Source organism: Taudactylus pleione, unplaced genomic scaffold, assembly GCF_031769625.1.
Source record: "Taudactylus pleione unplaced genomic scaffold, aTauple2 ptg000274l, whole genome shotgun sequence".
Classification (NCBI taxonomy): Eukaryota; Metazoa; Chordata; class Amphibia; order Anura; family Myobatrachidae; genus Taudactylus; species Taudactylus pleione.
In genome coordinates, this window is record NW_028284676.1 from 1,982,359 (window position 1) to 2,007,699 (window position 25,341).

At 45.8% G+C, this 25,341-nt stretch overlaps 1 protein-coding gene across 1 annotated transcript in view; it reads right to left on the minus strand.

The window, feature by feature from the left end:
* Positions 1–17,307: 17,307 nt before the first annotated feature.
* Positions 17,308–25,341, minus strand: part of LOC148513675 (uncharacterized) — a 49,124-nt gene continuing 41,090 nt past the window's right edge. Inside the window, exon 3 of the mRNA XM_088481553.1 lies at positions 17,308–17,974. Within this exon, the coding sequence (XP_088337679.1) occupies positions 17,787–17,974 (188 nt within the window). The 3' untranslated portion in view covers positions 17,308–17,786. The remainder of the gene's footprint in view (positions 17,975–25,341) is intronic.

Sequence of the window (25,341 nt, forward strand, 5' to 3'; positions counted from 1 at the left end):
GAAATCATCTGTAATATCGGACCCATACGCACACTTGCACAAGCCCTGGCCTCACTCAGAGCATTCAAGGCTTAGTAAATAGACCTCTAAAAATCAATCTGATTGACTGTTTTCATGTATAGTTTAATGGGTAAAACCACATGTTCTGAACAGTCACCTGTAGGATTGTCTCCATGTATGGCCCCCAGTATATTCCTACATGAGAGTGACGGTTGTAACATTGACCCAAACACTTGAGAGTAAATAACCCCCCACCCCATGCTGCCTTATAATAAAATGAGTGAAAAGAATACATAATATAACTTGATCAGAAGACATACATTAGCACTAATAATACATTAAGCAGCACAGACTGAGCCTCTCGGCTCCTGACACAGAGGGCCTGATTCAGAGACATACGCTAACCTGATGGTTAGCGCACATCTCTGATGTTTGGATGACTGCGCATGTGTAGCAGGTGTACTGCGCATGTGCAGCCCTCCGACTGCGAGACCGCCCGCAGTGTGTCCCAGCTGCAGCCTGATTGACAGGCTGCGGCATTCGAGAGGTGGAGCCAAGCTTCCAGGACCTGGCCAGGCCGCGGGAAGCTTTAGCAGTGCAGACCACCCAGGGAGACAGAAGGGAGCAGTGTAACACGTGTTAGCGTCAGCAGCCTGAAAGTGGGGTAGATGGTAATAACCACAGGGCGGGGGGGACAGGATTTAAACAGGGGGAAAGGGAGGTATTATACCCTCTTACACCTGAGTAGGGCACCTCTGAACTGCGAGCAGCTGCCAGTGCAGTGTTTGCAGGGCTGTAGTGTCCGTCTGCCTTCCTTCAGTCTTTTCAACTGCAAGCAAAGGATCCGGTGGAGAGAGAGAGTCTGGGAGCCGGCGCTGATGGTCACACCTTGCCAGGACTTATCCCCAGGTAAATCACCGATTCTGGGGCAAGGTGGGTACCACAGTATAGAGTTATCGGTGGGGGAGCAGGGAGCAAGCTTAAAATGCGGCCACTTGACTTGGTCTGCCTACTGGAAGTCACAACAATACTTGTATAATTTAACCATCCCTCACTAATTGCCATTTAATCTAAGAACAAATACAGTTGACTTCAACTCTATTCTCCCAATTTTCAGTTTTTGGGCCTTATGGACTAGCCTACAAGATGCAGACATGGGTAGGGATGGCCATCGTGGGCTGCTCACCAATGGTCACCATGGATGGTTCCATCTGTGATTATCGTTGATGGCACACAACCATCTATGGTGAATCATCAATAGTTTGCACCACTTAGAAAAGGAGGCTAAACTCCATGTCATCGGAAAACTAAAATCAACTATTGGGTCCTAGTCTGCCATTGATGGTGCAGAACCATTAGATCTCTGTTATCAATGGTAAAACCATCGGTAACCATTGATGGATGCTAAGTAATTGATGGTCAATCGCTGTCCCTAGGCATGGGCACTATTTTGGTCGCTTTTGCCATTTAAATTATTGCCACTTTAAAAATATGAGCTTACTCACAGGAATTGCACCTGTGCCTTCATCTCACAGGCTATATGGCCTCCATCTTAATGACTTAGAAGAAAATGGAGGGGTCAGCTGTTACACAATGATGCAGTCCTGAGGCCCATTACAAATTGGGTCTGCATCAACTTTTCCATATCGGCCAGGAAAGTCAGTTCTTGGGGGGGGTTATGGTTGCTACATAACGCCTGCAAAGCTGTAGCAAACTGTTGGAAGGTTCCCACCTCCTGCTAACTCCTGGTACATAGCATACCATAGTGTAGCATCCAAAGATGATCTTTCTTTCCACTATGGGTAATAGGACAGCTTTCCTGGTACCCCCTTCCCAATGGCATGTATTGCCTGGGAAACATGATGGGTGTTTGTGATTTAATCATGTAATAACAGCAATGCTCTTAGGCCTGATTAACTATGGATTGCAATACTGCGTACGCACACAGTTCAACTGCGACAGCAAGTCATCCCTCTGTGATCGCAATGCAAACTTAGCACTACATAAGGACGCCCACTTTACCATATGCACATCCGTAATACTAGCAGAATAGCGAAATCATCGGTAATATCGGACCCATACGTACACTTGCACAAGCCCTGGCCTCACTCAGAGCATTCAAGACTTAGTAAATAGACCTCTAAAAACAAATCTGACTGACTGTTTTCATGTATAGTTTAATGGGCAAAACCACATATTCTGAACAGTCACCTGTAGGATTGTCTCCATGTATGTCCCCCAGTGTATTCTTGCATGAGAGTGACGGTTGGTTGTAACATTGACCCAAACACTTGAGAGTAAATAACCCCCCACCCCATGCTGCCTTATAATAAAATGAGTGAAAAGAATACATAATATAACTTGATCAGAAGACATACATTAGCACTAATAATACATTAATCAGCACAGACTGAGCCTCTCGGCTCCTGACACAGAGGGCCTGATTCAGAGCCGCTCGCTCTGAATCAGGGCCAGGCTATTTTTTTTTGGAGCGGCCTCCTGGACGCCCGCATAGCTGTGGGTGAACACCCATAGCTATAGCGAGTGGCCATGATGATGGTCAAGACCATCGCGACCATCGGGCTTGTGACGAGACCCTTGTGGTAGGGTCTCGTGGCCACAAGCCCCAGAGAGATTTCGGCTCTAACAGAGCCGGAAGCTCTCCACTGACATCACTTGTGATGTCAGTGGGGCCGCCCCCAAACGGCAGGCGTTCTCATGGGAACGCCTCAGTTTGGGCAGCCACCCCCCCTGGCCCGCCCACCAAAGGGGGCGAGCTGTCACTCAACATCGACAGCTTGCCCCCTTTGGTGCGAGAACCGGAGCAACGGAGTGCCCATCGCTAGCTGGGTCTCGCGCGGAGCCGGCTCCGTTGTGCACATGCGCTGTGGGCCACCATCGACCCGGTTGCGAGTGCTCAGCGCTTGTGACTGGGTCTGAATCAGGCCCAGAATGAGCTAAGGGCCTGGCTCAGAGACGGACGGTAATGCAAACGCAACTGCGCACTCTCACAGATCGCAGGTGCTAAAATATGCTAATGCCGTCCAAAGCATACAGAGCATAGGGACGCCCACTGCTGCCTTCTCATATCCATCTGATGACGTGCAACAGCGTAAACATCGGTAACATTAACACACATCGGGCAGTCACGCAGCGTGTAATTCAAGTCTGACCAGCCGCAAACACTGCAGCTTTCCTGACACGCAGAGATCTCTCATGGCTAATTCATGCACGGCCATAAAACAGCATTTATACAGTGAGACACGTCTGCGTTATTCTAACCAACCCCCAATTACCACCTGCAGACACTGACTACCTGTCACTCACTTTGCAAGTGGGTTCTCTGTGTGTGATCACAATACAATCAATTAATACACAGGGCGTGTGATTGGCTGGCCATGGATAACAGAGGCTAGCACTGGGAATGTCACCCATTCTGTGTCAGGGAGCCGAGTTTCTCAATAAGAAACTTTTGGCCTAGGGGTGCTCTGGATAAAATGCTGATACTGTAGGGCGCTGTTATTCAGGAAAGTTTGGGAATCACTGAACTACAGCTGATGGCTAAAAAAGTTTCTATGTAGCCTATTACATCAATTCTATAAATATTTTGACCCACACATATTAAATTTTTTTTTATTATTATATGTGAATAAAGAAAATACTTACACTATCAGCTTCATCTTCTAAAGGAAATTGTCAATTTAGCCGAGGAAGATTTGCAAGGACTGTAAATACAAAGACAGAATGTTACACCCCGTACCTGGGTCATTCACAGGCGGAAGTACATGTAATAATTAAGCCAAGAGTTAAAACGTAATTGAGGTTAGATTCCTTTAGGCGCAGTCCATCTGTTTGATGTGATAAGATTTCCAGTTATCACTGTCACCGGGAAGTGAAAGACTTGCTCACTTTTCCTGGATTCAGGATTGGGAGATTCCTCAGATCTGCAGGCTGCGCCCGGAGACCCAGCATCGGATCCCCTGCGTTAGGATTGGGCCAGCACCGGGCATCTGAGTAACCCTCAGGTTACCCAATAGCAAAAACATTTAGCAGTGGATAAAGAAGAAGAAATTCCTTTATTGGGGCAACTCATTTACATAAATACAATAAAAAATACTAAGAGAGAATATGGGATATAGTAACCGTATACTGGCTGATAATAAGCATAAAACATGAAAAATAGGAAATAATAAGATAATAGTTGTCTAGCGGTGAAAAATATTATTTTCCAATCATAAACTGAGAATAAAATGTGTCTCTGCAATATATGATAATTATGACCTAGGCCAATTATAAAGGCAATTCAATGTAATATTTGGATGGATTTTTAGGCAGAGAGAACATCAAAAAATAATATATATTTGGTACTAAGTGATTTAGAATCCCGCAATAAGTGCTTACAGATGCAGGGAGACATATTAATATTACTTCTAGTAATAAGCATGAAGTCTATTTGCATTTATCGCCCTTGTTTTCTGTCTCATTTGAGAGTTGATTGGAAAAGAATATTTTTTACCGCTAGGCAACTTTTATCTTGTTTTTTTCATATTTTTAATGTTTTAATTATACTTATAATAAGCCAGTATACTCCTAAATACTAATTGTAATTACTTTCTTAGGGGCAGACTCGCTATGTACATGTGTTACCCCATTATTTTAAGGAAAGAAATAAAAAGTATATTTTAATATAACCTATATTCTCTCACATTATATATATTTATGTAAATTAGTGTCCCCCAAATAAGGAATTTCTTCGTCTTTAGCCACTGCTAAATGTTTTTGCTATGTGAGTACTGTGTATTATACTGATCTTAGTCTGGTGCAGGATCACCGCACCCCCCTACCCATCCCGAAACACCTGCAGACTGTCACTCACCCGACGTCTGCAGCCGCACTGTGTATGTGCAGGTCTGGTCCTGTGATGTAAAAACTGTGGAGACCTGTGAAATTAAATGAAATCAAAATCACATTGAGACTGCGCATCACGCTAGAGAATAGTCACTTACATTGACTGCTATGCTCAAACCGCTATGTTGAAAAGACTTAATAATGTAAAGCATAAAAGTCTGTTAAACTCCAGATTACAAGATAAAGGACCTTAACATCAGCAGAATACAAACAGTGATTTCCTCAGGAGACTACGCTTCACATTTATCACAATGGTACAGTGTATCATTCAATGGAAAAACAACTAAATGTTACAATGTAAGGGGTTCTAATTGTCACCAGTGTAACAAAAACACAGATCATGAGTATTGTTCTAAAATTAATAGCATGAGCCTGAACTGAAGTTAAATATTTGTAAATAGACATTGAAGATGTAACAAAATAATGCTGCGTACACACGGAGCGATAATACTGGCCGATTTGAATGATAACGATATCGTTCATATAGTTATCGTTCAAATAGTTCAGTAATCGTTCAGGTTTTGGCACGTATGTACGTGAGCGATATGGAGCAGGTGGTTACTACAGGGAGCGGGTCGCTATAGTTGTTGGGCAGTTGGTGGTAGGTTGGATGATTTATATAGATCACCCAACACACCAAGCACAGTGCAGGACGATCAGCCAGCGATATCGCATTGCTGGCTGATCGCTCCGTGTGTACGGGGAATAAGATAAGAAGCCAAATAAAATAAAAAAGAAACAACTACCCACAGAAAAAATCCATTGTCAGGCAATCGTTCTATCACAACATTCACTAGAATGGTGAGAGAAACAGTACAGGAAGAGTTTAGAGACACATCACAGGGACACTTCAATTTGGATATAGAAGAACGTAAAGCGCTATATAATCTTATACGCTATGATGACATAGTGATATGTCCGTCGGACAAAGGCGGCTCAATCACCATACAGAACTTGTCTGACTATAAAGAGGAAATTTACCATCAATTAAGTGACACCTCTACTTACCAAAACTTACTAGGGGACCCTACAACATCCTTTAAGAAAGAATTGGATGGGGTAGTGCAACACACATTGGACTAAGGACTTATTTCTTCGGAAATCAAGAAAATGTTAACGATAGAGCATCCTATTACACCGTTACTCTACACAGTCCCGAAGGTCCATAAATCTCTGTCCAAGCCCCCTGGCTGACCAATAATTTCTGCCAGGGGATCATCATTCCAACCTGTGTCTGTTTATTTGGACAGTTTCCTGCAGCCCTGTGTACAAAATTCCTTTTCATATCTCAAGGACATCACTTCATTATTACAGAAATGAGAAGATTTGATTGAGATTCTGGAAAATCTTTTGTTATGCACAGTAGATGTTAGGAACTTATATACCTGTATTCCCCACCAGGCTGGTCTGTTAGCAGTACTCCAACTTATAACTGACAACTCTGCATACAAAGGCGGTAGCCCCATCACTAGCAAACAGCTTTACGATTGCCGTGGAACAGTGTTTGTTCCTGTCTAACAAGACAATTTCACAATACTTGTTTCTTTTTCTCAGGTATATAGACGACCTCCTAATCTTGTGGTCAGGCCCAGAATCAATCATTGAGAATATTTTGAATGTACAAGACAACTCTTCTCACCCAATGAAGTTTACTTTTGATATGAGCAAAACACAGATATATTATCTAGACCTCACAATAACCAAAACAAATTCCTGTTTAAAAACCACCATCTTTTTCTAAACCCACGGACCGTAACAATTTGTTACATTACAGGAGTTATCACCCTCCGAGTTTAAAGTCCAGCCTTCCATACTCACAATTCCTTCGGGTATGTAGGATCAATAACGACACTAACAACATTAAGGAACAGTTAGATGAAACGATTGTCAAATTTCAACAGAGAGGCTATAAGTATAGCACTTTAATCAAACAACGTCATAAGGCACTAGCTGTCCCAAGGGCATCGTTGTTAACTTCCATTGTGAAGAAACGCAAAACCAATAGGATCCCTTGGGTGAATCAGTTTAACTTGGGCAGTGACACCATAAAACATGCAGTAAAATACTGGCCACTCATTAAAAGTGATACAGACCTTTCTACACGATCAAACTAAAATGCATTGTTACACCAAGGGAAGGAATTTAAAGGACCTACTGATGAAACAGATGTTACATGTCAGGGAGAACACGCTAAGGGTCATTTTTTAAGACACAAAAAGGTAAGGTGCTTTAAATGCACCAATTGCACTACTTGCCGGCATATGTTCACTGGAGACAAATTCTCTCACCCCCTACTCAGGGAAACAATATAAGATGAAACACCATGTTACACGCACTATAAAATGTGTAGTTTATTTAATCTCTTGTCCCAGCAGCAAATTTTATGTGGGAAAAATAGACAGTATGTTTAAGGAACAGATGGCTTTACACAGAAGCGCCATCCGGGCAGCGCTAGAGACAGGCCATGGTGATCAGCCGGTGGCAAAACATTTTCTCATAGCAAAGCATAACTTATCCTCTCTACGATACAGAATTATAGATCATGTTCCCCCACTGGTGAGAGGAGACCAATCACAATGGTTGTTACAACTGGAATCTCACTGGATTCAGAAGCTCAACACTATTGCTCCTAAAGGTCTCAACGAGCACCTAGGTTTACAGAATTTTCTATAACATTAGCTAGAGTTATGAAACTCGATAGAGAGACCTTATTAACAAGTAAACAGAAAAGTAAGAAGGATAAGTCACTCCCTTGGGTCACACACTTTAATCCTGCTAGCCCTTATATCAACAAGATATCTAAAAAAAACTTTGGCCCAATCAGACCCTGATTTAAAACTACAAGAAACCGAACTTATGGCTAGTTACCAACGTGGCCGTAATCTTATAGACTATCTAGTGGAGACAGATGTTTCCAGTTATCTAAAACCCCTACCAGTCATTTTTTAACAAGTAAAAAAGGATGTGTTAGGTGTACATGTACTACGTGTAATTGTATGATCCCAGGTGATACATTTTATCACCACCCACACTCGGGGAAAAGATATACTATCAACTTTAAACTAACGTGTAATTCACAGTGTACCAAATTATTTGTCCATGTGGACTTTCCTATATAGGTGAAACCGAACGTGCCTTTAAAGAACGAATGGCGGTCCATAGACTGTCGACTAGAATAGCCCTGGCAAGTGGTCACAGTGACCAACCAGTGACACAGCACTTTTGTTCGGTTCCGCATCCTTTGTCCACATTGCGATATCGTATGATTGATCACGTTCCCCTGTCTGTCAGGGGTGGTGATCATGGGTTAAAATTAAAACAGCTGGAAAGTAGGTGGATTTTTCGTTTAGGAACCCTTGTGCCCAAGGATCTCAATAAATCACCTTGGTTTACACAATGTTTTGTAAGATTACCTAGCCACTTAGTAGTTAATTGTGTTGATAGATGTAAATATGACTGGGTATAATATTTCTTTTTATATATCCATCCTTGAGGATATCAATAGGATCCTCCAGTTATGTTCTATCCGTACAGTGGGGTATATGTTGCGCTTCAACGTTGTTGCATTTGTTATCGATTATAACTTTGGTGTGCTTTAGGGTCCTAGGGACCTCATTCAGAGCCGTACGCTCTGAGCAGAGCGCACGCTCTGCATGAGGGCCGGGCTCCTTTTTCATGGAGCGTCCTCCTGGACGCTCGTATAGCTGTGGGTCACCACCCACAGGCTATACGAGCGTGCATTTTGATGGCCGCGATGGTCGTGACCATCGCGACCATCGAAATTGCGAGCCGGAGCCTGCGGTTGAGGTTTTCAACCGCAAGCTCCGGAGTGATTTTGGCTCTATCAGAGCCAAAATCACTCCCACTGACATCACTAGTGATGTCAGTGGGCCGGCTTCTGACGGGAGGCGTTCCCGTGGGAACGCCCCCGTCAGGGAGGCACGCCCCCGGCACGCCCACCAAAGGGGGCGTGCTGTCAATCAACATTGACAGCACGCCCCCTTTGATCGGACACAACGAGCGAAGGAAAGTCCTTCGCTCGTCGTGTCTGGCGCATGCGCACGACGGAGCTCCCTCCGTCGTGCGCATGCTCAGTGCAGACCATCGACCCACTTGCGAGCGTACAGCCGCTCGCGAGTGGGTCTGAATCAGGCCCCTAGTTAGGTATATATTTAGTGCAGTATAGTATATAACTGATAGTACTTAGATGTACAATATTGTGAACATTATATATATATATATATATATATATATATATATGTCCTTTATGTATATACTTTATTGCTGGATTCTTTTTAGCTGTCATGTACTGCATAATGAATATATCTATTTCCTTAAGCAAATATTTTGAGTACTGTGCCTCGTAACGTTCAATGCAATTTGCATTTATCCTAGTGCAATATTAGTTTTAATTAGAGATGTGCACTGACCCCCATGTTTTGGTTTTGGTTTTGGATCTGGATCTCCCCTGGTTTTGGATCTGGATTGGTTTTGCCAAAACCTCACCTCCGTGTTTTGTTTTTCGGTTTTGGTTTTGGATCTGGATTTTTTCTTAAAATATCTTAAAAACAGCTAAAATCACATCAAATGTGTCTTTTTTTGTTCCTACAGTATTATTAACCTCAATAACATTTATTTCCAATCAATTTTGACCACCTCACAATATTGATTTTTGTCATCTAGCTAAGGGCCAAAAGGTTGCATCCAGCTAGCTGGCTTAAAACTGAGTGATAAATAGAGTTGAGGACTGTGCAAAGATGATGGTTGGGGTACCCCTTGAGCATTGAAGAATTGATAGTTGATAATTGATACAATCACTGGCTGAAGTAATAATAGTTGATACTTGATAATTGGTGCAGCCACTGGCTGAAGAATTGATAGTTGATAATTGATAATTGGTGCAGTCCCTGGCTGAATAATTGATAATTGGTGCAGCCCCTGGCTGAAGAATTGATAATTGGTGCAGCCCCTGGCTGAAGAATGGACAAATTAATTGGTGCAGCCCCTGGCTGAAGAATTGATAGTTGGTGCAGCCCCTGGCTGAAAAATGTATAATTGGTGCAGCCACTGGCTGATTAATTGATACTAGTTGATAGTTAATTGTTGATGCAGCCTCCGAGCTGAGTAGTAGTGGAATATAGAGCTATGATTAGTCCTGCAACAGCCTTGAGACCTGGAACTCTTGGCAAGTTGCGGCCATTACAGCCTTGAGGGCTGGTAAAGAGTGACAACAGGTGGCCTTTGGGCCATGTTGCAGCCTTAAAGGCTGAGAACCCTTGGCTGAATGTCACTGTTGTGCGACTTGTGCCTTCGGGTTGACACAACAAGCAGCAATTGGTTCAGAATTTTCTTTAAAAAGAAATGAAAGGGACATGCAGGAGATGCTGTCTGTGGCCATTACAATTTCTGGACATTTATAAACCATAACATTAAAAATGTCAGACAGCAATGCCCCAACCAGCACATAATGGAAAGGAAAAAGGTGCAAGATGGAATTGTTCTTGGGCCCTCAAACCCACCCTTATGTTGTATTTATGAAACAGGACATTCACAGTTTAACAAACCAATCACTTCAGCGACAGGGACTGCCACTTGTGGCTGAAATTATTAGTTTGTTTGGACCCCCCACAAAACAAGCTGCCAATGCGCAGTGGACATTGGTGGCAATGATCCCAAACACAAACTGGCTTTACAATACAATAGATGTCGTCATCGTCATCCCCATCAGTGTGTGCATTCTCCTCTTCTTCACACAATATGAATTCGTCCCCGCTGGAATCCTCCTTTACAGAGTCAGAGGCTTCTGTATGTTTTGGACTTAAGTGCTGGTAAAGGTCTTCCTCGTGGAATTTGTAATTCATTTTGATGAACATCCATCTTTCCACATTTTGGGGAAGTAACCTCCTACGACGATCACTGACAAGGTTCCTGGCTGCGCTGAAAACTCTTTCAGAGTACACACTGTAGGGTGGGCAACTTAAGTACAGCAAAGCCAGCTTGTGTAAGGGACTCCAAATTGCCTCTTTTTCCTGCCAGTAGTGAAACGGACTGTATGCCTATTTGGATGCTATCCCTAAAATAGTCATCCACCATTCTCTGAATGGTGACCATATCAGACAAAGTCACAGTAGGCATGTCACTCATTGTAGGCAGTTCTTTCAGACCCAACCAGATGTCATTAGATTTTGCTGACTGATCTGCATCACCACCAGCAGTGGGTCTCTTAGGAAAATTTAGCTTATTCCTGGCAGCTGTAGAAACTGAAGGAGGAGATGCTGCCATGTCACGTTCCGCTTGAGCTGACAATTTTTTCACGACCTGCTCTTTGCATCTTTTCAGATTTATGTCCGTCGGAAAGAAAGACACAAGGTATGACTTAAACCTAGGATCAAGTATGGTCATCAAAATATAGTGATCTGATTTCAAGAGATTGATGACCCTTGGATCCTATCAAAGCAAATGAAGGGCTTGATCTACAAGTCCCACATACTTAGCAGAATCACTCCATTTCAGCTCCTCCTTCAGTTTTTCCAGCTGCTTTTGCAAAAGTCTGATTAGGGGAATGACCTGACTCAAGCTGGCAGTGTCTGAACTAACTTCACGTGTGGCAAGTTCAAAGGGTTTGAGAACATTGCACAATACGGAAATTATTCTCCACTGTGCTTGACTAAGGTGCATTCCCCTTCTTCTCCCTATGTCATAGGCCGTAGTGTAACCTTGGATGGCCTTTTTCTGCTCCTCCATCTGCTGAAGCATTTAGAGGGTAGAATTCCACCTACAGTAGTTACTATCTCTTGCTTCAGCTGATGGCAGGGCAAATTCAACAGTTCTTGTTGGTGCTGCAATCTTCGACATGCAGTAGCTGAATGTGGAAAATGTCCAGAAATCTTTTGGGCAACCGAAAGCATCTCCTGCATGCCCCTGTCATTTTTTTTTTAAATGTTGCACCACCAGATTAATTGTGTGAGAAAAAAATGGGATGTGATCACATTCACCCACATGTAATGCTCGCATGATATTGCTGGCATTGTCAGAAATCACAAATCCTGAGGAGAGTCCAAGTGGGGTAAGCCATTTTGCAATGATTTCCCTGAGTTTCTCTAAGAGGTTCTCAGTGGTATGCCTCTTACTGAAACCAATGACACACAGAGTAGCCTGCCTCTGAATGAGCTGGCTTTTGTTAGCTGCTGCTGTTTGCACTGTTGGAGGCAACACACCTACTCAGTGGGCTGTCACAGTTATGTAATCTTTAGTTTGCCCTGTCCCACTTGTCCACATATCTGTGGTTAAGTGGACAGTGGGCACAACGGAAATTTGGAGAACATTAATACGTTTTTTTTTAATGCCCTTGTACAGTGTCACACTCTGCTCAAATTGTGTGACTTACATTACCTTTTGATGCAGGTCAGGATTTCTGCCTGACCTTGTTCAAGAACCATGCACTGACATCACCATCATGCACTATGTCAGCTAATAGCATTCTTCCAGTGAGAGTGCTCCTGCCTCAGCTGACCTCAGCAGCCTATCAGGGACTGGCAGTAAACTCTCATCCCCTGTGAGAACTCCCACTGGGGCCAGAGCAAAGAGTTGCTTCCTAGTGTTAAGTTCTATCCTGTGGCTCCTCTGTGCAGAATGCCATCACTGCCATCTGGCTCTATATCTACAGTTTTTGTGTCCTGATTTGTGTGCTGCTGTATTCCAGTTTAGGAATCACAAGCTGTTCCAGTGAACTTACTCAGCAAACATCAGTTGCAGTCTATTATCCAGCTCAGTGAAATCACCAGCTGCACTGATTAGAGGATTCCTGCAATCAGCCTCTGCAAGTCTGTTCCTGACCCTGGCTTTGTTTCTGACCTGCTTCTGTCTAATCCCTGGTACTGCATTTTGGTTATCTGGCTCTGACCTTGGCTAACCTCTGTGACCTGCATACATCTGCTCCCTGGTACCTTGTTGTCTGTTTGGTTCTGACCCAGCCTGTTCACTATGCTGAAAGTCTTCTCCGCTCCATCCAGAGGTCACCAGCACCTGTATAGGGGAACCTATTCTGAGGGCTGTGACCTATGTGTCAGACGCAGCCAAGCCCATACCCTCTTGCGAGGGTCCCTGGTGAACACTGCCGGCACAGACTCCACGGCTCAGAAATAGGTTACGTCAATCCACAAATACGGGTTGCGTCCATTTGCCATCTGAGAGTTGTGACATACAGATTGGGAATTGCTATTCTAGAGAAGTGTAATCTAGAAGGCACATTGTAGCGGGGACACAGGACCTCCATTAACTGGGTAAAACTCACTGCATTAATGGCGGACACTGGACGCACATCTAAAACCAGCATAGCTGTTATGGCGTCAGTAATCCGCTGTGCAGCTGAGTGTTTGCTGTCATACTTGTTTGCCAATGCAAAGGACTGTGTGACAGTCAATTGTTTGGTTGAACTTCCTGAACTACTAAAAGTAGACTTCTTCCTGGTCCCCTTCTGGGATGAAGATCCACTTATAGCAACAGCAGCAGCAGCAGGCATAATGCTCAAGGATCCTTCTGAGGAACAACGGATAGGAGTGGAGTCAGTCCTTATGATATTGGATGCAGGACTACTTCCGATTATGAATGAGGATGTTGATGATGATGCAGGTGTTGGTGGTTGATATTGCAGGCGCTTGGATCCAGATAGAAGGGAGCAGCTTGGTGACACTGGACTAATTGTTGTTTGCTTTTTTGTCCCCAAAGTTTCAATACCCTTGCCAATTTGATGAATGCTCTGCAAGTGACGTTACAAGGAGGAGGTTCCAAGATGGTTAAGGTCTTTACCTCTACTCACTGTCAATTGGCAACGGTCACAAATGGCTTGGCAAAGGTTGTCTGGATTTGGGTGGAAATGATACCACACGAGAAGTGGATTTGTTGGTCCTTTGCCCAGGCATGGCAACAATGGGATTTTTCCCACCATGATCAACAACTGTTGCCTGATTTACAGTTTTTACACAAACATCCTCGCCATCAACATCCTCATCATCATCAACATCCTCATCATCCTTGTTGTTAACACCAACTAGATAAATATTCTGGTCATACTCTCGTGCAATTCCACAGAAGAATCCTCGAATTCTACGTCAGACTCAGAAGGCACACAAATGGTGGAAGGAGGACCCTCTTCAAGTACATTATTAGAAAGGTCAGGCTCACACATGACAACTGTGGACACACTTGGACTCTGGGCCTGATTCAGACTCGGTTGCAAGCGCTGAGCACTCACAACCGGGTCGATGGTGGCCCACAGCGCATGCGCATGACAGAGCCGGCTCCGTCGTGAGCATGCGCGAGACCCGGCTAGCGACGGGCACTCCGTCACTCCAGGTCTCACACCAAAGGGGGCGAGCTGTCGATGTTGAGTGACAGCTCGCCCCTTTTGGTGGGCGGGCCGGTGGGGTGGCTGCCCAAATGGAGGCGTTCCCATGAGAACGCCTACCATTTGGGGGCGGCCCCACTGACATCACCAGTGATGTCAGTGGGAGAGCTTCCGGCTCAATTTGAGCTGGAAGCTCTCTGGGCCTTGCGGCCACAAGACCTTACCACAAGGGTCTCGTCGCAAGCCCGATGGTTGCGAGGCCGCTCCAAAAATAAAAAAAATGCCCTGATTCAGAACGAGCGCTCTTTCAGAGCGTCCGGCTCTGAATCAGGCCCTCTGCTCGGGGATTTGTGATTTTTCGGAGCACACAGTTGGTTCCGGTGTCTTAGTCGTCTTAACATTTTTAATTTTTTTTGTACCTCTTCTACAAGCAGAGGGGCTTAAATTATCATTAGAACCATCAGTCATAAATACAGGCCAATGCCTTATCCTTTCCTTGCCACTTCGTGTAGTGAATGGCATATTGCCAATTTTTTGTTTCTCTAAAGCTGACTTAGCTTTAATTATTTTTTGCTTTAACAGGTTAAAATTTGATTTTTTTTATCCTGACTTTTTGGTCTGACTTAAGCCCTGGTACATCGGCCTTCATAGATGACGTTGATGGCCTTGCATCATCATCATCAAGACTACTGCCAGCAGCTATAAGACTGGTATGTGGATACTGCTCTCCGGTCATGTGGCTGTCCTCCATACTCACTACACACACATCCACACACAAAAAAAATTGTTTATATTTTTTAGACAGCAGCCCCTTGACAGACAGCAGCACAGCACCCCTGCTCACCTACGCTGATGTCAGGTGTGGCTAAAACACACACAAAAAATATTGTTTATTTTTTTGGGCAGCAGCCCCTTGACAGACAGCAGCACAGCACCCCTGCGCACCTACGCTGATGACAGGTGTGGCTAACATGCACACAAAAGATATTGTTTATTTTTTTTGGCAGCAGCCCCTTGACAGACAGCAGCACAGCACCCCTGCACACCTACGCCGATGACAGGTGTGGCTAACACACACACAAAAAAAATTGTTGTTTTTGTTTTGGGAAGCAGCCCCATAACAGACAGCAGCACAGCGCCCCTGCGCACCTACGCTGATGACAAGTGTGGCTAACACGCACACACAAAATTTATTTTTTATTTTTTTCACACTGGGGGTGGGTGAAGATCACCCCTGAAGGACAGAGCACCCCCTGGACAACACAGCACTACAGCCAACCCGCCAGCCCCTATGGACAGGACAACAGCCAGCCCCTATGGACAGGACAACAGCCAGCCAGCCAGCCAGTCCCTATGGACAGGACAACAGCCAGCCCCTCTATAGACAACAGCTAACCCTTATGGACAGGACAACAGCCAGCCCCTATATGGACAACAGTAGCCAGCCCCTATGCACAGCATCAGCGTTAGCAACAGCACAGATCCCAGCTCCCTCCCTCTCCACAGCCGGAATGAAAAATGGCGGTGATCACGGGACCTTTATAGAATCCAAAACCCGTGAGAATCCCACAGCGGGATGATGACGTTTTGCCTCGTTTTCAGATCCGAGTCAGGCTGGAAAACCCGAGCCGGCTCGGATCTGACTCGTAGTTCAGGCGGGTTCCGATCTCTGAGGTCCATACTCACTCATCCCTAATAATAAGTTTGATACTGTATTGATTTTGAGAGCTGTTATTTTGGGGTAGTTGGGAGTTGAGGGTGAGTATGTGGGTTGTGGGGCTATAGGGTTCATTGGATTGTTAAGAGAAGGGACATTTATCCTCTTAGGCTCTCACATCTGCATTATGCTAACAACTTATAGCAAGAGGCAATATACTGTAACAGTGATGTGAGCTTATCTATGTTAGCAATTAAAAAGATATTGTAGGCGAGAGGGCCAGAGTAACATTGAGTGACAGTGTCATTGTGATTAATTAAAATGTAATCAGACTCCAGCCTCCCTACCCCCATTTAGGGATGCTTCATAAATTTCCCGGGCTGGTTCTGCATCCCAATCTGCCCCTGTATACAATGTACTTGGGCAACTTATTCACTCTTTAGAAAGCTTAATAAATCTCTCCCTAAGTTCAGAGATCTCTCCAGTGATAGCCATTATCTCCAGAATTTTGGCTGACCACTTTTTAATATTAAACTCTTATATCATCAAAAGGGTGAGACTAATATCGCGACAAGCAGTGACATAACAACGTCCCCCAAAGACCCCGCAGTGGCTCAGTGGGGGGGGGGGGGGTGGTGCTGGGGCAGCAGCATAAGTAAGACACTAATCCAGGCTTACCACTGGACAAGGGATGCTGGCACAGAAATCTTTCTACATGCTCGGCATGGTGGATCGGGGCACACAGCTCCCAGAGGTCAGCACTGCCTCCATCTCTCCCTGATCCAGAAACGAAGGGCTGCAGCCCCGCAGGGGATTGGATGGGGGACATGGAGGAGGGCTGAGGGATGTGAGGGCGAGCAATGCCAGGGTGCAGGCAATGCGAGTGCAGATCATCCCTCCAACAGCAGTGCACGGATGGGCACGGTGTTGGGGGCTAGCACTCCATGCCAGGTTGCTGCCGCTCAGCTACTACCCATCATTGCAAAGCCATGTGCGATTTCTACTATATGTGACCATTATCACTGTATAAGTGAGCCCTCATATAGCATTAGGTGCTGGCGTATCCTCGCATCAGCAGAAATGAGAGATGTTTAGTAGTCTCTTTTTTAACCATTGCATGTACTAACCCTTTCCGGCTGACATTCTTGGCATAAAAATGGTTCATATCTGGCAGGCGATAGGTTCCAATGTTATTGTGAGCGAGGTGTGACGTCTCACACTCCTCTCGACCTCGCCCCCCCCCCCCAATCATGTGTAGGGGAGGGGGTGCCAGAAATTTTTTGTCAGGGGGTAGCAAAATTTGCAGTTACGCCACTGACAACGCGCATAGAGAGATGTGTTGTATACTACACAGATGTACACTCAGTTACGTCTGCTAAAATGATCAAAAATGTAATAATTTGCAATAAAGTTTATTGAGTGCTCTTAACAGTCAAAACAATACAAGTAATACTGCACATTTTTGGGGCTGATTTTGAGTCGGGTCTGTAATTTTTGTCCCTACTGCACATGCGTCTTTTGCTTTTCACATGCATCAGATTAGCAGTCCGAAGCGCTCGGTAATCTGACTCCTTATCGGACGGATAATTTACACTAACGCGCACTAACACGATGGGTGGGATAGGCTCAGCGCATTCAGTCACCCAGGCTTCCGACACACCAAGGCGGATTGTCACATTTACATATCAGAGAAAGTACAAAGACGCAGCCGCACAGAAAATCAATGACAGATGCGCCCGACTCAGAACAAACCCCACTGTGCCCACAGTATGGCAGCGTGGAAGATTACAGGTTACAATAGAGGATGCTGTTGTATGTTCATCCAGAAGGGGCTAAGCTGTGTAATTGGAATGGAGATTGGTGCCCAGGATCCTATTACAAGTTGGAAACACACAGAGACAGCAGAACCAAGAGGCCAGCAGTGACGAGGGACATCGCCTTGGTGATGGCAGAGTTGCAGAGATTTGTCTTACAGCAGGTTGCATCGAGCATGGAAGTAAAGGCAGAACTCTTGTCACAGAAACCAAGGAGGGTGCAGCTTTTAATTGGAAATTTGGTGTTTCCTGCACAAGAGAAAAAAAAAAGACATTGTTATGTGACCCTCTGATTTGTTACACTGTAAGGGGTATATTTACTAAAGTGCGGGTTTTTAGAAGTGGAAATGTTGCCAATAGCAACCAATCAAATTCTACTTAACATTTATCTAGCACCTTCTAGAAGATAATAGCTATAATCTGTTTGGTTGCTATGGGCTACATCTCCACTTCTAAAAACCTGCACTTTAGTAAATATACCCCCAAGTCTCTAGAACAGTAGTTTTGAAACCTGTTATTAGGCCTCACCATCACCCAGGTGGCTATGGGTTGGGTACGAGATGCCAGCAGTCAGAATTCCAATGCCGGCATACCGACAGGTTTAGAATACCGACACCTGTCGGCAGGGAACTGGGGTTGGAGCTACTGGGGGTGGATCTATAAAAAAACATATATATATATATTTATATGTATTGTGATAGGAGCACTAGAGAAGTTAGGGATGGTGTGCTTATGTGTCCCAGATTCCTGTAATATGTATTTTAACCCCCAGGAAAAGTCTATTTTACAAACAGATCTGAGTGTTGGCTTTTGGTAAAAGCCGGATAATGGGTCCTGGGGGTGTGGATGTGAGAGAGAAGGGAGGGCTCCATCCACAGGGCCATTTCAGGTGTTATGCTTTTCAGCCTGAGAGCAGGCTAATTAAGGAATACACCTGGAAGTGGCTCAATATAGCCGGATAATGGGTCCTGGGGGTGTGGATGTGAGAGAGAAGGGAGGGCTCCATCCACAGGGCCATTTCAGGTGTTATGCTTTTCAGCCTGAGAGCAGGCTAATTAAGGAATACACCTGGAAGTGGCTCAATATAGCTGTGTAAGAGTTTTGATGCAGTGTCTCATACAACCTAGGGAGAACAGACACTGAGGTTTTGTTCTGAGACACTGTGACACTGGTATGTACTATGTTTGTGGTAAGGCAGTGGGCCCTGCCACATGTAGAGAGGGCATTACCTGTCTAGTGAGTGCCCAGATGGGCTAGGGTTTATTTTTATGTTTTGTTTGATTATATGTGTCACAATAAAAACTGGTGCCGACCAGCTTGCATGAAAACCCTCGACTAGTGCTGTTTCCTGGCAGCTGTGTGTAAGGAGGTGTCCACCTACCCCAGTAGAGGGACCTGTACCCCGATCATATTACATATGGTGAAGAATGCGGGCAATGCACACTGGAAATTACAGCAAGAGGAAAAGTTCTACAATTAAAATTTAAAGTGACAGACACCAATTTGTTGTGCTGGATATCAACTCAAATTCTGTGAAGTCCATGAAGGTGGCATCGACAGATGCTTAGAGAAGCCAGGTTTTGCTACAAACCTGCACCTAAAGACAACATGAAGAACATTGTTAAAGCCTTGCTCCAGTCTAACAACACTCTGCAAGAAGCTATCAAAGCTCAGCAGGAAACAAACAGGACTCAGCAAGTCGCCATAGAGGAAACCCGCCAAGCCGTAAAAGAGGTGGTACAACACCTAGTAGCCCAGCCTGGAGATGCTTCCACTGGACTTCCAAGCAACATTCGCTCCATATGGGCCAGTCACTTTCTGCAAAAGATGACCGAGAGTGATGATGTGGAAGCGTATCTTACGGCCTTTGAGAGAACCGCAGAAAGGGAGAGTTGGCCCAAGGAACAGTGGGCAAGTCTTGTGGCACCCTTCCTGTCTGGAGAACCACAAAAGGCCTACTATGATTTATGCCTGGCTGATGCCAAGGACTATGCAAAGTTAAAGCAGAAGATCCTAACTCGCTTGGGAATCATCTCATTTGTTCGGGCCCAATGAGTCCACCGCTGAAAGTTCCAAATGGAAAAGCCTCTACGCTCACAGATGCATGACCTCGTCCATCTAACTACAAAATGGCTACAGCCCGAGATGCTAACAGGACCGCAGATCGTGGAAAGAGTCATGATGGACCAGTTTCTGTGATCGCTACCTGCATCTCTGCGCAAGTGGGTGAGCCATGCAGACCCTAAGTCCGCAGACCAGTTAGTTGAACTGGTGGAGAGGTATGTGTCAGCTGAGGAACAGTTGACTGTCCCACCGAGCCCGATTCCGCAACAGCAATCTTCCGTGACTACTGGTAAGACGGTTCCAGGGGAGAAGGGTGCTGGGCGGTGGAATGAACTTAAGACTGTGGGTTTGGAACCTGGAGACAGACCAGCCAGGCCAGAAAGGTTCTTACTTCATAAGAAACTTGATAATAGTCTGATACAATGTTTTCGATGTAGTGATTTGGGCCATATTGCTGCTAATTGTCCACTCACCTCTGAACCTATGCAATGTGATACTGCTTATGTCCGTCGCAGAATGTCTTTGTTTGCACAGCCTACCTGTACTGCTGACCGACAGGCTGAGACAGATAACCAAATGTGTAAGGTTACTGTAGAAGGCAAACAAGTAGCAGCTCTGTTAGATTCTGGCAGCCTGGTTACACTTATGAGAGCTGAACTGGTGAACCCCTTAAAGTGCAAGGGGAAAGCTGCTGGTGTGACCTGCATACATGGGGATACCCAGTATTATATTGCTGCAGAAGTGAACATCGAAACATAGTGTGGTTCCGCTATAGTCTCTGTGGGTTTGGTGCCTGGCTTGAAGTATGATATAATGTTGGGGAGAGACTTTGCTCACTTCTGGAAGTTGTGGGAAAGCCGATTTGTTACCGAAGTAAATAATCCCGACCCATTTGAGAAGGTTGCTGATGCAGTAGCAGGGGAAGTTTCTTCCGAGTCTGAGAAGTTCCCTTTTTCTAGCGTGATTGGTGAACCAGAGAATACTGAGATGGGAAGTATTCTTAAGGACAGAGCAGCTCTGTCAGCTGTCCTGGCCACTCCAGTAAACTTTGGGCCTTTGGTTCCTGAAGTGACCATAGCTAAAACCCTGTCGACTGTTCAACAGCAGGAAGTTAAGGAGTTTCTTATCAGAAATAGGGTTTTGTTCTCAGATGTACCGAGCAAAACTACAGTCATTAAACATGACATAATCACTGACCCAGGGGTTAAGATTAACCTAAAGCCCTGTAGGTTACCAGAAGCCCAAAGAGAATCAGTGTCTAAAGAAATTAAAAAATGTTGGAACTGGGTGTAATTGAAAAATTGCATAGTGAGGGGTCAAGTCCCATTGTGCTTATTCCAAAGCCTGACGGGAGTGTAAGTTTCGGCAACGATTTTTGAAAATTGAACAGTGTGTCAAAGTTCGATGCTTACCCAATGCCAAGGGTGGATGAGCTAATTTAAAGACTAGGAACAGCCAGGTATTTAACCATGCTAGACTTATCCAAAGAGTATTGGCAAGTGCCGTTAACTGAGAATGCCAAAGAAAAGACAGCTATTCTGACACCAGAAGGGTTGTTCCAATATAAGATGTTGCCCTTTGGGTTACATGGGGCACCAGCTACCTTCCAAAGGATGATGGACAGAATTCTAAGACCCCATAGATGGTATGCTGCTGCTTGTCTAGGTGATATAGTCATTCATAGTGCTGATTGGCAGTCTCATTTGCCCAGAGCACAAGCAGTATTTGACTCCATTTATACAGCAGGATTGACAGCCAACACAAAGAAATGTTGCCTCGGGATGGAAGAAGTAAAGTATCTTGGTTACACCATTGGCAGAGGTTTGATAAAGCCACAGCTTAATAACAAGGTGGTTCTTTGCATTACAAAATTTCAAGTCACAGTATAATACAGGCCAGGAAGCCAGCTGGCCAATGCAGATGCTTTGTCAGGTGTCCATTGTGTGGTGGCTGCAGTTGTTCCGCCCACAGGTCGAAACAAAGGTGGATATGTGATAGGAGCACTAGAGAAGTTAGGGATGGCATGTACATGTGTCCCAGATTCCTGTAATATGTATTTTAATCCCCAGGAAAAGTCTGTTTTACAAACAGATCTGAGTGTCGGCTTTTGGTAGATGCCGGAGAATGGGTCCTGGGGGTGTGGATGTGAGAGAGAAGGGAGGGCTCCATCCACAGGTCCATTTCAGGTGTTAGGCTTTTCAGCCTGAGAGCAGGCTAATTAAGGAATACACCTGGAAGTGGCTCAATATAGCTGTGTAAAGCTGGCCACACACTAGACCAACTTTCATCCAACCAGCCAACTAGTTGATTGGTTGGAATGAAAATCTGGTAACGTATGGGAGTAAATGATGATCAGCAATTTGCTCCTAAATGCCAGAAAACAGATGAAAATGGTCGTCAGAAAAGTTTGTTAAATGTTTGATCAAAACAATTTGTTCAAAAAACATTTTTTAGTCCATTTTCCGGCATTTGGGAGCAAATTGCTGATTGTCATTTGCTTCCATCCCTTATCAGATTTTCATTCCAACCAATTAACTATTTGGATAGTTGGCTGTAAGTTGATCTAGTGTGTGGCCAGCTTTAGAGTTTTGATGCAGTGTCTCATACATCCTGGGGAGAACAGACACTGAGGTTTTGTTCTGAGACACTGTGACACTGGTATGTACTATGTTTGTGGTAAAGCAGTAGGCCCTGCCACATGTAGAGAGAGAGTTACCTGTCTAGTGAGTGCCCAGACAGGCTAGGGTTTATTTTTATTTTGATTGTTTGAATATTGGTGTCACAATAAAAACTGGTGCCGACCAGCTTGCATGAAAACCCACGACTAGTGCTGATTCCTGGCTGCTGTGTGTAAGGAGGTGTCCACCCGTGGCGGGCTGGGCCGGGGGGCAGGGTGCCATGTGCCCCCCGGGCCGCAGCGTCATGCGGGCCGAGGCCGGTGCAGTCTGTGTCACTGTGACACAGACTGCACCGCGTGTGTAGCGCTGACCGGACGGAGTTCGGTCAGTGCTACACTGACAAACACACAGCCGCCGGCTCCGACAGCTGTGTGTTTGTTGTAAGCAGCAGCCAATGAGAGTCTGTCAGACTCTCATTAGCTGCTGCTGCTGTGCCCACTGCGGGAGCCGCTCCATCTTCCAGCTCCCGCAATGGGTAATGGGAGAGACGTCATGATGTCATATGATGTCTCTCCCACAATGCAGAGCGGCCCGGCCCTGGAGGACAGACGGAGGAGCAGATGGCGGTGGCGGGAGCGGGGATTCAGGTAAGTGTTTTTTTTTTTTTTTTTAAATATTACGTGTGTCTACTGGGGGGGTGTCTGGCACTACTGGGGGCACTACAAAGGGGGGACTACTACTACTGGGGGCATTACAAGGGGGGGTGGGGGACTACAACTACTGGGGGCACTACAAGGGGGGGACTACTACTACTGGGGACTACTACTACTGGGGGCACTATAAGGGGACTACTACTACTACTACTACTGGGGACACTACAAGGGGGGTGGGGGACTACTACTACTGGGGCCTACTACTACTGGGGACACTACAAGGGGGGGGACTACTACTACTGGGGACACTACAAGGGGGGGACTACTACTACTGGGGACACTACAAGGGGGGGACTACTACTACTGGGGACACTACAAGGGGGGGACTACTACTCTGGGCACTACAGGGGGGGAGTACTACTACTGAGGGCACTACAAGGGGGGGACTACTACTGGCACTACAAAGGGGGGGACTACTACTACTGGGGGCACTGCAAATGTGGGGACTACTACTACTACTGGGGGCACTACAAAGGGGGGGGGACTACTACTACTGGGGGCACTACAAGGGGGGGACTACTACTACTGGGGGCACTACAAGGGGGGGACTACTACTAATGGGGGCACTACAAAGGGGGGGACTACTACTACTGGGGGCACTGCAAATGGGGGGACTACTACTACTACTGGGGGCACTACAAGGGGGGGACTACTACTACTGGGGGCACTACAAGGGGGGGACTACTACTACTGGGGGCACTGCAAATGGGGGGACTACTACTACTACTGGGGGCACTACAAAGGGGGGGGACTACTACGGGGGGCACTACTGGAGGCCTGCATAAGGGTGTTCTCTCCTGTGGCACACGGGGGCACTGCATATGGGCACTACGACAGGGGGCTGCCCTAATCTTTATTTTTACCTTACATTAATCCCATATGGACCCGCCTCCTCCCTGGAACACTGGAGGGGGGGGGGGCGCCATAGCACGCATATTCTTCGGACACACATGCTACTCCTCTGCCAGGGCCGCCTGCATGCATTTGCCCCCCAGGCTAAAAGTTGCCAGCCAGCCCCTGGTGTCCACCTACCCCAGGAGAGGGACTCCTACCCCGATCATATTACATTATATATATATATTATATATACATATATTATATATATATAGTATTTAGAAAAGAAGACATTCAGAAAGGACTTTAAAATCAAACTTATCTTATGGAAAATAAGTTTTGGCTCAGGACATTATGTCACAGTTAATGAGAGGTTCAGGAACTGAGTTCCTGCTGAAAAATAGCTCTGACTGTCAGTCAGTATCCTAACCCTCCCCCTCTCCCTTCCATTAACCTTAACCCTTCCTCCCTGGTGCCTAAACCTAACCTCACTCCCCCTAGTGCCTAAACCTAAACCTCCCTAACCTTCCCTTCCCCGCACCCTAAACCTAACCCCTTCCACCTTAGTGCCTAACCCCTAACCCTCTCCCAAGTGCCTAACCCTCCCCCTAAACCTGCAACTTACCTTCGGGATGCTGGCAATCGGGATGCCGGCCCCGGGATTCTGACAGGTGTCAGGATTCTAAAGTGGCGGCATCCCCTTTGTCGGGATATGGACTGTATCCCGGTAGCTATATTAGATTGTTATCGCACTACTTCACCTATTTCCGTGTCAGGAGCATATCTCCCAACTGTCCCGCATTCAGCGGGATAGTCCCGTTTTTCTGTGACTGTCTTGCCCATGGGCCACAGTGTTCCGTGGTTGGGGGAAGCATACACTGCTGCTCTGCTATGCAGAGCAGTGGGTATGTACAGCGAGAATAGATGCTGTGCGCATGCTCACAGCATCTATTCACAGCACCGGGGGGAAGCCGGGGGTGCTGGGCACGCCCCTTAGTGATGTAAACAGGGGTCTGTCACTAGGACATGCCCCCTTCACGATCAGGCCACACGCCCTTTTTGGGCGCGCGCGCCGGAGGCGCGCGCAAGTCCCAACTCTCCAGGGGAAAAAGTTGGGAGGTATGCAGGAGGTCCAGAAAACATTCACTGTATGTTAGGTCTGAATATGGGTTTAAGAACAGTCCTTAACAAGAGTTATGTGCTTTCTCATACATGACAGACTGTCTACTCCTCACGCTGTACTATCGGCCCATGTACCATCAGGGAATGGTAGAAACTGGTGTCAGAACACTCGTGGTGATTTAGCAGCGCACACTAGTTCACTGCTGATCGCAGATTCCTGATGTTTGGGAATGTGCACATGCGCAAGACCGTTCTGTGCGTTAGC